General features: G+C 55.5%; 1 protein-coding gene across 5 annotated transcripts in view; it reads left to right on the top strand.

Annotated features, from left to right (window-relative positions):
* Positions 1–12,184, top strand: part of OPHN1 (oligophrenin 1) — a 68,445-nt gene extending 56,261 nt beyond the window's left edge. For 4 of the 5 annotated variants that reach the window (XM_082323652.1, XM_082323653.1, XM_082323650.1 and 1 more), the window contains 6 exons: positions 2,333–2,480; positions 3,816–4,121; positions 6,537–6,702; positions 8,249–8,299; positions 9,109–9,159; positions 9,544–12,184. In XM_082323652.1, coding sequence (XP_082179778.1) covers positions 2,333–2,480; positions 3,816–4,121; positions 6,537–6,702; positions 8,249–8,299; positions 9,109–9,151 — 714 coding nt within the window. In that variant the 3' untranslated portion in view covers positions 9,152–9,159; positions 9,544–12,184. The remainder of the gene's footprint in view (positions 1–2,332; positions 2,481–3,815; positions 4,122–6,536; positions 6,703–8,248; positions 8,300–9,108; positions 9,160–9,543) is intronic. The other variant, XM_082323651.1, reaches the window with a different exon arrangement.
* Positions 12,185–14,956: the final 2,772 nt, after the last annotated feature.

The following is a 14,956-nucleotide window of genomic DNA, read 5'->3' as shown; positions in this document are numbered from 1 at the left end:
AGAAGGCAGAAACAAAGCAGAGGCTGCACCCACATCTTTAAAAAAGTAGTTTGAGATAGGTTTGAGCAGGGTTTTCAGGTGTTGAAAAGCATCTCGTGAAAACAGCATTCGGTGGTACCTGTATAAGCATCCATGGGGAACTTAACACTTTTTTTTCTTTAAAAAACAATATGGGACACTTGTCAACATACAGGAATGAGATTGATGCTTCCAAAAAATTGTCCTGCTGCAGGTCAATCTTTGCTATTTTAATAATAGATGAGCTGCTGCTTTTAAATCACGGGCTGTTAATGTCACAGCAAATTCCTCTGAATCCAGGCAGGGGGAACGCGCTGGACCTGTGCTCTGGAGTGGAGAAAATGCACTGCCCCTGCAAAGGGCAGGGCCCCTGTTGGCATTAAGCGTCAGCAGCCGCGCCGTGTCACCGAAGCGGGAGGGACAAGCAGCTGAAATGACGAGATTGGGGTTTGGAGCTCGCCTGGGTCTTTGCCCTAAGTGCCGAAGAGGAGCCGCACGGGCAGCCGCAGCGCGTGCCGTTCCTCCTCCCTTCGTGCGGAGTAGGGCAGACTAAGTCGGGAGCAGAGCGGGAGTCCCAGAGCGCTGTATTTGTACCGAGCCTGCCGAGCGAAGGCCCGGGCAGGCCAGGCTTAGGCGCAGCTCGGGTCCAGCCTTGCCCCCGCACTGGCCAGGCAGGAGGGGTGTGGGGAGCCCGGCCGCAGCGCTGGCCGGTGCCCGCCCTCACCGTACCACACCCGGCCTGGTCTCTGGGATCAAGAAGGCTAAAGTGGGGCCATGTTTTTCTCTCTCATCCCCCATCTTGATTTGCCATAACTGCTCTTTGGCTGGGAGAAGAAAAAACATGCTTTTGGTTTAAATTACAAAAATGGTGTACGTAATCAAATCAGAATGATAATGTCTTCATTTAAAAATTTTTCTGGGTGACACAATAAAATTGTTCTTCCATAACAAAGCGTGCACTGAGGGAGCGGTGACCCTGCTCGTCGGTTGGGTCTGGTGCGAGCTCTCATCCTCTGGGCTTGAGCCATCTCCTGCCGGCAGCCGGGGAGGGACCGGCTCCGCGTTCTCCCAGGGCAGGCAGCGCAGCCTCGGGTCTCGGCAGCCCGTGCCACCCCGTTCGTAGTAACTCACTCTTTAAAGCTGGATATAAATCAAATTAATATCCGTGGGAAAAACACAAGAGCAGTTGGTTTGGGTCCTTAATGTGGTGTTTCAGATCTTCAAGAGACCGCCCAGAGGCTTAATTCTTTTTCAGCTCTTAAAAAAAGCACTGACATAAATAAGAACCTCTAAATTAAACCCAACCAAATAGGTGCCATATGACCAGTGAGAAAAGGAGATAAAACTCCTAAGCAGCATTGTTTTTATGCCAGTATTTCATCCAAGATAATTTCATAGTGCTACACACTTCATTGCAAGCCGAGAGCTGAAGGGTTTTTTAGCGTTAAATCTAAAACAATGCAATGGTTTGTTGGGTGCTTTCTGTAGATTGTATCGCCTCACTGGTGTGGAAATCTTGATGTTTCTCAGAAACTGTCAGCTTCAAAGCTTCCTTCATCTGCTCCAGGATGATTTGCTTCTACACATTTTGTCTGTATCTGTGATTTTGCTGCATTAATTAGTTCAGCGCTGCTGGGGTGTACAAGGTGCAGAGCAGGCAGCCTGTCCCTTGGAAAGCCCACGGCAGGACACGTCTGTAGAGCCATAACTAAAGCACCAGCCCTGCTCCAGCCCCTCGCTAGCCCCGGGGGCTGCCGAGTCTTGAGAGCGGCCGGTGCGTGCCGTCTGTCCCTCTGCAGAGGCTGGAGGAGCTGGGGTCGCAGGCTGGAGCAAAGGGCTGCCAGGGCCCTGCCGGGCTCTCCTGGGCCGCGGCTGGCCGGGGTGGTTTGGAGCAGCCCTGGCTTTTCCAGCCCTGCTGGGTCAGTCCGAGGTGACTCGGGCCACAGACCGTGTCTGTGCGGGCTGGAGAGCAGAGGGGAGCAGGGAAGCCCTTGGCAAAGGCAGCGGGTGGCCACTTGCCGCGCAGGAGCTGGGTCTCTGCTCCTGGCGTGGCTCAACCGCCAAACCCCTTCCCAGAGCCGAGGGACCCGAGGGCTTCGAGCGCGGCTGTGGCGTGCCGTGCTCGCAGGGCTGCCCAACGCGCCGGCGCGGCGCCGGCCGGGGGGTTCTGAGCCGCGCGCTGCTGGAGGCCGGGCAGCGCCGCGGGGGAGGCGTCGGCGGTGGCCGTCATCCACCTCTGTGCTGGGCGGGCGCGCCTGCGGCTGGAGGTCCCTTCATGTCGGGCTGGGTCATCTAAATGTGTCTGCCCTTACAGATCTACTCCGGCCCCCCAGAAGACACCACCGCACCCCCAGTGCCTCCTCCCAGGGTGGCTGCCCGGCGGCATAAGCCCATCACCATTTCCAAACGTCCTCTGAGGGAAAGACCCGTCTTCTTCGGTGCTTCTGTGGAAGAAAGCGGAGGTCAGTCCAAGATGCCTTGCCTGCCTCTCACCCATCCTGTTCCTTTTAACCCCTTTCCAGGAGCAGTGGAGATAACAGTAGCGGGGCTGCGCTGCCCAGGCTGTGAACACGGCAGGCAGCGAGGTCTGTTGTTCAGTGAGAAAGGAAAGCAAAAAAATACTCGCACACAGGTTGCATCATCTCGCAACTCAAACTCCATGGGGATTTTTTTTTGCCCTGTTACTTGCCGCATTCTCTGTTAGCTAAACTAAGACTGCTTCTTGCATATGAGAAACCCATTGGAGAGGTTTTGTAGCTTCAGAGGCAAAAACGCAAAGTGATGCAAATGCAGCTGAGGAGCAGAGCTGGTGGGACGGGAGCGAGCGTGCTGGGGCTGGGCTGGGGCTGGGCTCTGTGCTGCTGGAGCTTGTCCTGCCAGAGCCCACCGGTCCCGAGAGGGTCCGCAGGGCTGGCTCAGCCGCTGGCCACTTCACGTCCAGAGCCAGAACACTGGAGCGCTTTTTCAGGACCCAGTGATAGTATTTTCTAGACCAAGTACAACTCTGCTGTTAAATTCATTTGATTATAAGGAAATGGTAAGGCCCTTATTATCATGTTGAAGGGCACATCAATTTAAAATCATGTTTCTCTCTGCGCCTGATTTGCTCTAATTGTCACTGCAAGCTGTGCCTTTGATCACATCATCACCAAAGAGATGAAAAGTCTTTTTTCTCTGTTACAGTTTTCAGAGCTTTGATGGTGTTTTAGGCTTAATACTACAAGTGTAGTTTTTGGCACTGGCAAAACGTGACTGATTCAAATTGCTCTGTAAGATCACAAGACTGATCATGCAGTTAGAGATGGCCTTGCATTTAAATGTTTCTCCAAACCGGGAGCAGAAGCATTAGCGTTTGACTGCACCAAGGCTGTGGGGTGCAGTCAGTTTCGTTGCAGCACTTCTGCACCCTGCACGTGGGGCTCTAGCACAGCAAGAGCGATGGGATGAAGGAATTTTGGAGGGACATAAAAGCACAGTACAGCTTCTCATGAGCAAGGGTACTGGAAATTTAAAAGAAACCCATAAGTATGTTATGTTATATTCAGCGTTGTTCCAGTTTTCTTTATTCCTCAGCATTGGCATGAGCCACTTGCTATTTGCATTTTGCTCAGAGTGAGGAATCATCGCTGCCAAAGCAGCCGTCTCCTCCAGGCTCCCCGCTGCGAGCATGTGTGTCCCATGGTGCTGCCGGATCTGTGCCGCTCTGCGGGAGAGCTCTGCCCTCCTGCAGAGCAGAGACCGCAACGCCTCTGCGCTGCGTCCTAACCCGATGGCTGTCTGTCCCCTTGGCTCCGCAGCAGACCGGCATGGCCAGACCCCCAACGGCAGCAGCAGCATCGGCATGGAGGCCCCCAAGCCGCTGCACCGCAGCCGCCTGCCCGCGCCCCGGCCAGGGGGGGACGAGCCGGGGCGTCCCCCGGCCGAGGGCCGGCCCGACCCACGTGCTGAGGCGGAGGTGGGGAAGCTGGTGGCCAAGCTGCAGGATGGAGGAGCGAAGCTGGCCAGCAAGGCTGCCAACGGGGTGGTGGCCAGCCCTGCCCTGAGGACCTCCACGCTCCAGGCCAAGAGACCGGCTCCCCGGCCAGGGATCTACGGCAGAGAGGGTGAGCATGCGCCCGGGGCCGTGGCTCACGCCAGCATCCCAGGCGAAGCGAGGCAGAAGGAGTGCCATCCTCCAGGAAAGCTTGGGATGGCCGGAGCGGGTGGTGGGCTTCTCGCCTTGAGTCCTGTTGATGTAGCTCAGCAAGAGGGGTTGGGAGAGCAGAACAGCTTGAGATGTGGGCACGGGCCCACAGCCTGAGGGTTTGATCAGGCCTTGGCCTCCCGAGTTGTCCGGTTTTATTTCAGACAGTGGGTACTTTTGGTCTGCTGCTTACTGGGGGTGCGGCTGCCGTGGGGTTTCGGAGCAGCCTGCGGAGCCCGGTGCTGGTAGCAGTGCTGGTGCTGGTGCTGCCGGACCGTTAAACTCGAAGCGAATTGTACCCGGTCTAACCAGCTTTAAAACATGACGGATGCAGGTTTATAAACCAGCCGTAAGCACTCTGGATTGTCAGCGCTCTCCTCAGCAGAGACAAGGAAAATGGCAAAAGTCACTTTCGCATTTTAATTTCTGATGGTTTTATCTGTCGGGCCCGCCGTGATGCAGCTCCTGGCTTACCCAGGCTTTACTGGGAACGTTTACTTCAATGGTTCATCCGTTGGTGTTAAATATAAATAATGATTATTATTTGTATTCTAAGAAGCTTTATACAGAAATTTATTACAGGTAGAAATAATTAGTCTGGGGCCAGATCTGAGCTGGCGTTGTCCGCTTCAGTGGAGGAAGGCAGGGTGGGTGTTTGTGTGTCTGCCTGTCTGTAGGCGTTCTCCCCGGCAACGCCAGGGAGCCGTTTGCAGGACAGGACGCATTGCCGTAACCGCAGGTATTTGGTGCTGAGTTTTATAAAATACGCAGGATGATGGTCATAATTAATAAAAAATGTATTGCAATTTGCCAGCTTTTCCTGTGCACTTGCCAGTGCTTTTCAGATGCTGTCGTACCCTGACAGCTTCACAGTCCTCTATTTAGAAAATAAAAACCAGGCTGCATTCTTGACAAATGACTCCCGCGTGCAGTGGAGAGAAAGAAGGCCCGGCTGGGTAGGACAAACATCAAATTCATCTGACTGACACTACTGGCTTTATTTAAATTTGTTGCATAAATGGTAGGTGGAAATCTGCTTTTGGAAGATTGAGATAGCTTTTAAAGTTGGCTTATACATCAACTGCACCTAGTCTTCCAAGTTTTATGGGTTTGCGTTATCGCACGTAGCGTGCTGACAGCATGTCCTGGAGCCACAGCGTAACAGAACTGGCTGTGTTGATCCTTGAACATATATCTAGAAGAACGCTGAAGTAGTAATAAAGTTATATTACATCTGTGTTGATACTTGCCAGTCAGTGCTAGAGCGCTGTATCGAGCTGTTAATGTGCACAGTTTGGGGGTAATTTTGAAAACTGGAGAAACCAAGAAGAAGTATAGGCTGAAGGATTAGAAAACAGGCCTTTTACGGAGAAATTCAAGTTATACAGCTTACCAGGGAGAAAATTTAGGATCAGAATTTACAAATCCAAGTATGGAAGAAAGTTGGTTAAGGACTGGTGTGTGAGCTAGCACACCAGTATATAATAATGTTCAGTAACCAAGGGGTTGACAAAGCCTTGGTTAAGTAGTTGCAGCAATTAATTATCTTTCCAAATAGAAAAACATCTTTGACTTATTTCTAATCAGAAACAGGACTCCCTAGCAGCGGAAATGTCTAAATCGCAAGGGTGGGAATCCAGCCCTTAAGATGGTTTTGACCCATATAAATGTCCAGATGAGAAGATCGCAAGGATCGCTGTCCTGCAGAGATGCGCCCCGGAGGTCTGGGCGCTGGAGGGAAGCTGTGGGGTCACCAGGGGTGTCAGGTAAAGTCTGACACTTATTCCGTATTCACTTCACCCTTGAAGACTTTCAAGGGTGAAGTGAATAACAAGGTTGGCTGGATCCTGGGGAAGAAAAGCAGCCGAGGCAGGAACTCCTGCAGAGCAGAAAGCCGGGGGAGAGGACAGGTAGTGCCGTTGTCCAAGATAAAAGCTTGGAGAAGCAGCAGCCCTGGACTGCAGGGATCGCCAGTTTGTGCTAGTCCTCCCGCTTTTGAAGAGCAGCACTGCACAGGTTTTGTTTAGGAAGACGTGTTGTTCCCAGGCAGTATCGTCTTTGCAATCAGCAACTATATCAGGTTTGTCATCACTGGGTCCAGCATCAGGCCCTCTTTCTAGTGCCAGGAAGGCTGTGCTGGGGCAGGCAGCATGGGAAACTGCCTTTTCTTGGGACTCTTTCCCTAAATTCTGGCTATTGGCTGCTGTCAAAGAGAGGATGTTGGGGCAGACAGACAGAAAGAACTAAGCCCACTAACTTGTTTAATGCCTCTTCATAAACATCTAGCCCTCCACCAAAGCTTTGTAATCAGTGTTTGTAATCCTCAACCTTGCAGGCGAGTACGACGGTGTCCCTAAGCCACGGTCCCATGGCGATAAGCCTGTGATAACGCGTCCCCCCGTGAGACCTCCGGACCCACCATGCAGGACTCCTGTCCCTCCGAGGCTGGAGCAGAGGCCGGATCTGATAGCAGGAACGGCAGAAGAGATGCCTTCATCCGTGTAAGTCAGCAGCCCTCGGTGGGCACGCGGTACCCGGGGCGGGCAGCTCGGCCTGAGGGAGCTGCCAGCACCCGGGGGCTTGGGGAGCGCGTGGGGGACGAGGTCAGCCCGGGCGGCGGGAGCAGGAGCTGGTGTCACCTACCAGGGGTTTTGGAAGAGGAGGAGGAGAAATACCACGTTGGTTTCCAGCACTGGTGGTGTACAATGGCTGGAGCCCGTGGACGTCCCCTTCGACACCGGTACAGGCGTGGGTTTGAACATCCCGTTGGAAAGCTGTGCAGGGGGCACGGCCTCGGAGGGGAGCGTGGCCATAGCAAAGGCAAACGCACGCAGGGAAAACAAAGCTCTGAACCTTCTCAAGTCCAGCTCTGGGGCTGAGCTTTGTCCCATCACCTTCTCTGCTATTTCTCGTGCCAGTGAGGCTGGAGAGCCCCTCCCTGCCTGGCTGTGAGCAAGCCTCTCGAGTGAGGCACTTTCCAGGGAAGGATAAGATCCAGCTTGGATCTCTCTTAAGGACACTGGATGGAGTTCAGCTCCATCATCAGATTTCTTTCAGATTTTAAAGAGACAGAAACCCTGCTGGCTTCAATGGGAATGAGGAAAAGAAAAAAGGGTGACTAGATACACGGGGATCTCAGCCCAGCAGCCAGGGCTGGTTTGGTGCAGAGGCTGTAACCTGGGTGCTGCCACAGAGCTCGCTGCTGCTGCACGTCCAGCAAAGACGTGCGTTTTGTTCCCTTGCCATCCTCGCAGAGCAGCACCCCAGGTCTGTGCTAACGCCCTCACCCAGCGCTCTGCCACCGCGCCGCAGCCCTGGGGTGTGCGGGGGCCGCCCCCCGGGGCCTCACCCTGCCCCTAGTCACACAAGGTGCAAAAACATTTGTCATGAACCGACATGCCTCTGTACCGTGGAAGCCACGCAGCCCGCGAGTGACGATCTCCCGCAGCGGTCCTGGGGGAAGCGCCTGCCGTGGGAGAGCTCCCGAGCTCGCTCTGCGCTGGCCCCCGCGCGCTGCGGAGAGCCCCCGGCAAAGCCGCGCTGTGCAGCGATCCACGTCCTGCGCGTTCGCTCCGGCATCCAGCGAAGGTGCCGTGAGGTTCAGCTCCGCACCTGCAGGGCAGGAACAGGCCTTGCCTTTGCTCTCCTGAGTCACTTGTTAGAACTTGTCTTCTTGTGAGGACGTTTGGAAACTAAATATGAAGCACATAAAAACTGAAGGAGAGGCCATAAAAAGTGATGGATGCGGGTTTATAAACCAGCAGGTAGGTTTGTAGGTACAAACCAGATTATAAGCAAGAGCATGGAAGTAAGCAGTCTAGCCAAAAGCGATCAAGGGCTGCCTGGCCAGGGCAGTGTGAGGGCGGAGGGGAACGGAGCTGGCAGCATGAGGAGCACGGCTGCTGCCTCAGCAGAAAAGACATCGTTCAAAGGTGATCGTCTTCGATGTCTGCTAATGCTACTGCTCTTTTCCCTGGCACAGACGAGATCTAATTGGCAAATTGCCTTTTTGGATAACTGGAGTGACCTCTCTTGTTCTCTTTGCAGGGTGGCCTCTAGGACAAAGTTCTTTGAGACAGCTTCCCGAAGAACAAGCAAGTAAGCCTGGCACTGAAAAGCTGGCATGTAAATAAAAGCAGCCCTGCTGCCTGGGGTGCTCCCGCTGAGGCAGAGTGAGTCAGCTCGGCAAGCCCCAGCCCCGACCTTTCTTGCCTCCTACTGGTGGGCAGAAGATGGGTCTCAGCTAAAGTGCTGGACCTAAACAAAGAGCACAAAGTGTAAAACGTGAAGCCAGATACAGGCTTGATAAGTTAAATATAAATCTGCTAAGTAATAAACGTATCTATGGATTCCTTTTATCACGTGTGTGGATCTAAGTCAGCGTAGTGCACGTTGTACTCACTTCTCGGCCTTTGTGAAGAGCAGAGATAAGATCGTGGGAGAGATGAGGAGGGCTGGTTAGATCGCAGCAGCTGATCAGAGGTGCGAGACCAGAGAGCGGAAGGTCCTACACACGCTGTATGTGCAGGTGTAGCTCCACCGCAGAGGTACGGCGTGATGGAGTGATCGCTTGGGCACCGAAGCCTTCGGGCTAGGCTGGGATGGCAGGGCTTTGAATTGCCAGCACTGTGGTTTGCGGCAGCCGATTTCATTTGTAATAACATGGCTCAAATAAGCTTCAGCTTCCTGCTTTTAAAGATCACCAACCTCTGCCAAAAGTGTGAGCAGGTTTGCATGTAAGTGGTAAACGTTGTCTGTCAGTGTTGACAGTGAGTTCACTTGTTAATATTGAAAAACATATCCCTGACCTGACTGTTACCCAACCCTCTATTTAGGTTTGTGGATCTGCGTTTGAGCTTCTTACTGCATTAATTTTTTTCTGTATTCTTCTACTTTCTTATCTACAGTTCTTCATCACCACAAGGCAGGATCCCAGGTGATGAGAGCTGAGGCTAAAGGTACGTGTTTATGACAGTAAATCAAATAATAAACCAAAAGCACGCATGTAACACAAATTCAGCATTTATGGGGTGGTGGGAATCCAGTGGAGGCAATGGGGATCTCAAAAGAAAGATCAGGAGAAATGTCCTTCCTGTAGGAGACCCTCGCAGGAGGGAAGATAATGACTGGAGGTGGTGCCTGCTCTTCGCGGGGGGGTGGAGTGGCGGGGTGGGGTACCTCAGCCTGCTCTGCCCTTCCTGGGCCTCCTCGCTGCAGCGCTCAGGGAAACGTGAGCGCTATGCGAACGGCGGTGCCGAGATCCGGGCTTGCTCTGGTTGCGGTTTTGCCATCGCTAATGAATTGACACTGCTGCATAGACCATGCTTGTTTTCTTCTTCCAGACTTTGTAACCACCTCAGCCCAGACAGACCCAGGAGATTTTCTGTGCTTGTGAAACGGACGTGTCACAGCTAAGACTTTTCCAGTTCCAGTGCCCCTGGAGAGCAGCTATCTTACCGGACGATAATTTCAGAGCATGCTGTCATAAGTGGCTCAAGAAATTAGAAGAAAGGGAGATAACGATGGAGAGACGACCCTACCCAGACGTTTGTGTTGAACTGTTCCCAGTCCTTCTGCCACTCCTCTCTGCGCGGGCTGTGAGGGATGCCCGCGTGTGGCTTTGCAGGTGACCGGCAGCGTTTGCAGGGCTGGGTGAGCGCCGGCAGCGCTGGGCAGAGCCATCCAGCCGACGGGCTGTGGAAGGGACAGCGGAGGACGGGAGTGGCCGTTTACCTGCTCACTTTTTGGGAAATGCACCTTGGCAAGGGTGACCTTGGGCAGACATTGGAGTCGAAATGCGAGGGGCTGACTCCCCATGCTTGGACGCAAGGGTAGAATGACTGGAGTTTGGGTTGGCCCCCCTTGCCATGAGAAGCTCCTTCCTTTCTGTTATGTTTTCCTTGCTCAGTAAGCTATACTGTGTTTTTCACTGTGTAGGAGAGCAGTGTATGTTACTGGAAACGCTGCTTGTGCTAAGGCAGGCAGGACAGGAATTGGGGACCATTGCACTTAGCTCTGCAGGACATCTCCGCATCTCCTCCCTGGCGTCAGCATGCCCCCCTCCTGGGAAACCGCGCCGGCAGACACGGCTGTGCCAAGGCGCTTTGCCTGAGCACATCCCCTGCCTGCAGATCGGCTTTCTGGGCAGCGCCGGTCAGGTCAGCAGCCTCCGAGAGCGTGGCTGGAAGAAGGAGGCGGCAGGTGCTCCTCCTCCTCCTCCTCCTCCTCCAGGCACTCTCCCGCCAGACCCACTTCCCACAGGCCCACCAAGAAGTCTCTGTCCTGGGGTCATTCTGGTGGGCCAGCACAGAGGTGGCGAGGAACTGAAACTCGCTGCATATGGGTCAAAGCCCACCTTTTTCCTAAGGTGCACCCAGTTTCTTGGTGGCTTGTTACATTAATTTCCAATCCAAGAGATGTCCAGTCTCTTTTCCTCAGCAGTGGCTGTGTAGAGGATGCCCTTTGGTCTGGAAGGGTTTCTCCTGGCCAGGACCACCCCTAGTACCCCTGTTAGGAGTAGAGGCTTATTTGTGGTTCCAGCTGACACCAGGGTTCAGTTCCTGAGCATTTACCTGTAAATAGGCAATGAGCGGCTTCCCTGCTTCCTCTCACCAGCCCAAAGGCAGCTTCCCTGTTTTGCATGATTTTCCTTGGGTGCTGGGAGCGTTCCCAAACCAGTGACCAAACATCCCCATGAGCTGCTTCCCGGCTGCTCCGTCCCCTCGAGCGCGCTTTGTGTCCTGCTTGGCGCAGGGTTGCCGGCGGGATGCTGCCGTGGTCCTTCCCGTGCTGTCTCCTGACGCTTGCCTTGTGCGCGCATCCAGCGCCTGTCTGCTTTATTGCTGAATGTAGCCCTGGCGCTCGCTGGACACACGCGTGTCGTGTCAATGGTGCTTCTGCTCCCTCGGGCTTTGGTGGTGCCCCAGCTGCTCGCTCCTGTACTCCTGCTTTCAACAGTGGCGCATAAAAGTGGCTTTAAAAAACCCCAGTGCTCTCAATGCCTAGACTGTATTACGCACATCGGCATCTCAGGGCTTTTCGAAGCTACAGTGAGCCCTTTCTGCTGCACCCTCTCGCAAGCAGCCGGGAGGTGTGAGCAGCACCAGAGCAGAGCGCAGCGTGGTTTTGTGATCAGGTACCTAAGAGAGCAGGTAAGGCGCAGCTGCGAGGCAGCGAGTCCGAAGGAGGGGAGAGGTGCCCTGACGAGCCAGAAGGGCTGTGACTGCTGGGAAGCCTCTCCAGGAGCCCGCAAGCTCAGCTGCAGGCAGTGCCCCGTCAGCCCCGTCTCCTGCTGCCCTTCGGTGGCTTCGTCACCTCCTGGGGTGGCTGTCCCAGAGGTGTCGGGCCAATGGTTCCTCCACAGAAAGCCAATGTTTCCCAAAATGCCTTCCCCTCTCGAGGCTGTGCTTTGAGGTCCCCTCGAGGCTGTTGGTTTGGGAAGCACTTGGGCTCCCGCGGACGCGGGTGGCTCTGGCGGTGGCACCCCCAACGCTGCACGTGGACGCTGCGCAGCGCTGGCGCCCGCCGCACCCGTCCCGTTGGAAACGCTGGCTGTTGCGTCCCCCACACTGCTCGTGCCCGGTCAGCCTGCGGGACAGAGCTGGGGTCTGTGGGAAGCAAGCAAGCCGAGGGAGTTTGGGTTTAAGTCTGACATTGTGAACAATGGAGGGTAGCAGCTTATTAGAAACGTATTTCGTTGTGACCTTTTAAAGTCATTTGTCACACGTGTGTCTGTGCTGGTTTTTCCTCCTCCGTGCGCAGAGCTGAACGCTGGGGACCTGCGGTGGAGCGGCTGTAGGGTGTTCGGTTGTGCTGGTGGCGGGCTGTGGGGCACAATCCCTGCTCCCCGTGCCGCAGGAGCAACCGGCAGCAACAGTCAGGAACGCGGGGTTCACGGAGCGCAGCGTGGCAGGGCCCCTGGGCATCAGCCATCGGAGCTGTTTTGTCATTTAAAAGCGTAGATTACTTCCAGTGTTTATAAAGTTTCCATGAAGTAAAAAAAGAAGAGTCTAAGTGTGCTTTTTTCCTACTTTAAACAATGTCCCAGTGTTGCGGACGCTGCAGCCATCCTCTGCTGCGGGGATCCCAGTGCTGGGGTCCCGCGGGCAGGGCAGGAGCCGTCCCAGCACCCGGGGACGCCGCCAGCCCTCCCTGCGCGTCGCCGCGAGCGCGGCTCGGGGCAGCGGGTTTGCACGGGGGCGCGTTGTTCTGCCTGTCAGAGAGAGGCATGTTTGATTGATAGCGTGTGGTTTTTTAAATGTTTTCTCATTTTTAATTTCAGCTCAGCTTCTTGTTCATCTGCCTCTGTCAGCATAAGCACCTTTCTACTTATTTATGGTTACTGCAGACACGGTGCCGGCTTCCTTCCATCTGTCCGGCATCTTGTCCCCCTCCTCACATCTGTTTTCCCATCCCTCTCAACTCCAACATCATGATGTTGCGTTGCGTTTGGTTTTCAGGCTTCTTGCTTTTCTTTACCAAAAAGGCCTCTCCCAGGAGAAAACAGCTCTCTCTCTTAAATGGGAGTCTTGCAACCTGCTTTTGAGCCTGAATTTGCGGAGAAGTGCCCGACCCAGGCGACCGCGCGGGAGCGCGCCGCAGCGCGCGAGGTGCCGCAGCGGGAGGGCGTCCTGGGGCAGCGTGGGGCGGGCGAGCCGCCCCCTGCGCCCGGCGGCCTGCGTGGCCTGCGCGCGCTGCCCTCCCCGAAGAGGAGACGCAGCCTCTTCCCACGAGGTTTCCTAAATACACCACTCGCTGCTTTGTTGAGGGATTTTTTTTTTTTTTTTTAACCTAATAGCATTTAGATGGAGAAGGCTGCCGCTCAGGAACTGCCCCAGCGGTTTGAGATGAATGAATTCAGCTCTGGTGTCTCTGAGGGTCTTCAGCTGAACGATGGGGAGCGTTCTCACCTACGCCCTTTTTAGGCTGCTAATCGCTGTACTTTTCTCAGTATCCTTGCTGCGATTATTTTGTACCGTCCCAGCCCTAGCTCAAGGGTGCTGAGCTTTGCAGCGTGAGCCCCAGGTTTGCAGGCTCGGAGCAGGTCTGTGCCTTGCCCCAGCTCCGGGCCCGCGAGCGAGCGCCCGGCTGGGCACCGTCCCCGCCGAGCACGGTCCTGCCTTCCCGTTGCCGCTCGGCATCGCGGCGCAGGGCCTGGGACCCCGCTTGCAGCGGCAGGAGCAGCCGGCAGCGGCAGCACGCAGCACTCCCGGGCTCCCCCGAGGGGCGGCTGGGCATGGGGCGCCTGCCCCCCAGCACCCCAAAGCCACCGCATCGTTCTTCCAGCCTTGGGAATCGCTGGTGCCTGCTCAGCCCCCGCACCATCCACCGCCGGGAGCAGGAATGGAAAAGGAGTCCCTGAAGCACCTTCCCCACAGCAGGATTTACTGCAGCTCCGTGCATTTTGACAGTCGTGACCTTTCTTCTCTTACCAAAGAAGAAGATTGCTCTCGCGGCAGGAGCACGAGTGAAATGCTGATTTCTTCATAGCTGTGCTCTGCCGTTAGCGGTGGGCGAGTGCTGGCCGAATCGCACGGTTCATGTGTGAGGCTCATGGCACGTAACGTGCAAGGCTTCCTTTGCTCCATTTTTGTTTTTCCCCATCTCTTCAGCTGGAAAGACTAATCCTAACAATGTAAGCTGGCAGGAGCCCGCGGTCCCGATCAGATTACCACAGCGCAGGACGGGCCAGGGAGCCTGGCAGAGACCTCCTCCCAGCCTCTCCAGCCGCATGTGCAGCTCATTACAGCACGAGTGCTCGCAGGGTGAAACCGCTCCCTGGCGAGGCTCAGAGCAAATCCCTGCCTAGGAGAGCTCAGCAGGTAGGCGGGCGCTGGAGCCGGGGCCATCGGCTCGCCCGTGGGGTGCACCCTCCGGCACGGGGGCCCGAGAGGGGCCGGGGAGGGCAGGAGCGGGCAGGTGGCTCCGGCGGGCGCTGGGACATCACCTGGAGATGCTCCATGGCTCCTGCCTGTCCCCGGCACAGGCAATGGCATGAGCCTGTGTGTGTCCTTTTATACATTAACCTAATCCCATTTTAGCCACAGCTAGGTTTTGATTAGCCCCCCCAGGCAAGCATACAGACTGCAAAATCTCATTTCTCTCGTGATTAGAAACCTTCTCCCTGTTTTCATCCCGGGGTATTTGGGGCTGTTATTGCTGAGTTACCGTCAGGGTACAGAAGGACAGGGTGACGGTTTGTCAGCGATAATTTGGGGAGGGAAATGGTGATACTGAGATGGGAGCAGCGTGCCAGGACTGCAGCTGGAGGGTGCTGCTGCAGCCAGGAGCCGGAGATGAAGAGCGGGGCCGGGGCCATGTGCTGGGAGCGGTGCGGGATGCAGGGAGAGGCTGGATAAAGCGTGCAGGGATGGGTGGGCTTGGGAGCAGCCCCCGTCTGCCCTGCCATCGCAGGCGAGCCGCCTGCCCAGGTCTCGCTGCGGCTGCGGCACCGACCTGCGCCCAAAGGGTCTGTTGCAGCCGCAGCTGCCACCGCGGGTACCGGGGAAAATCTCACTGCATGATTCACCCGGAGTCGCTCGGGCTCCGGGCCTGCTGGTTAAGCATAAAATGCTTCAGCCCAGGAACTAACAAAAGATCCTTGTTAAAGCTGGAGAACACAAACGGCAGCGATGCAGAACGGCGGCCGCAGCCCGCGCCTGTGCCCGCGGTGTCCCCTGCCGAGGGCGGGCACGGGGTCTCGATGCCCAGGTACCACAAGCTGAAGCAGCAGCTCGAGGCTTTGGGGTTTTTTCC

This window comes from Platalea leucorodia, assembly GCF_965183815.1.
Source record: "Platalea leucorodia genome assembly, chromosome: 10".
Taxonomy (NCBI): Eukaryota; Metazoa; Chordata; class Aves; order Pelecaniformes; family Threskiornithidae; genus Platalea; species Platalea leucorodia.
Note: the sequence above shows the minus strand (reverse complement) of the source record. Positions and strands in the feature narration are given on the sequence as shown.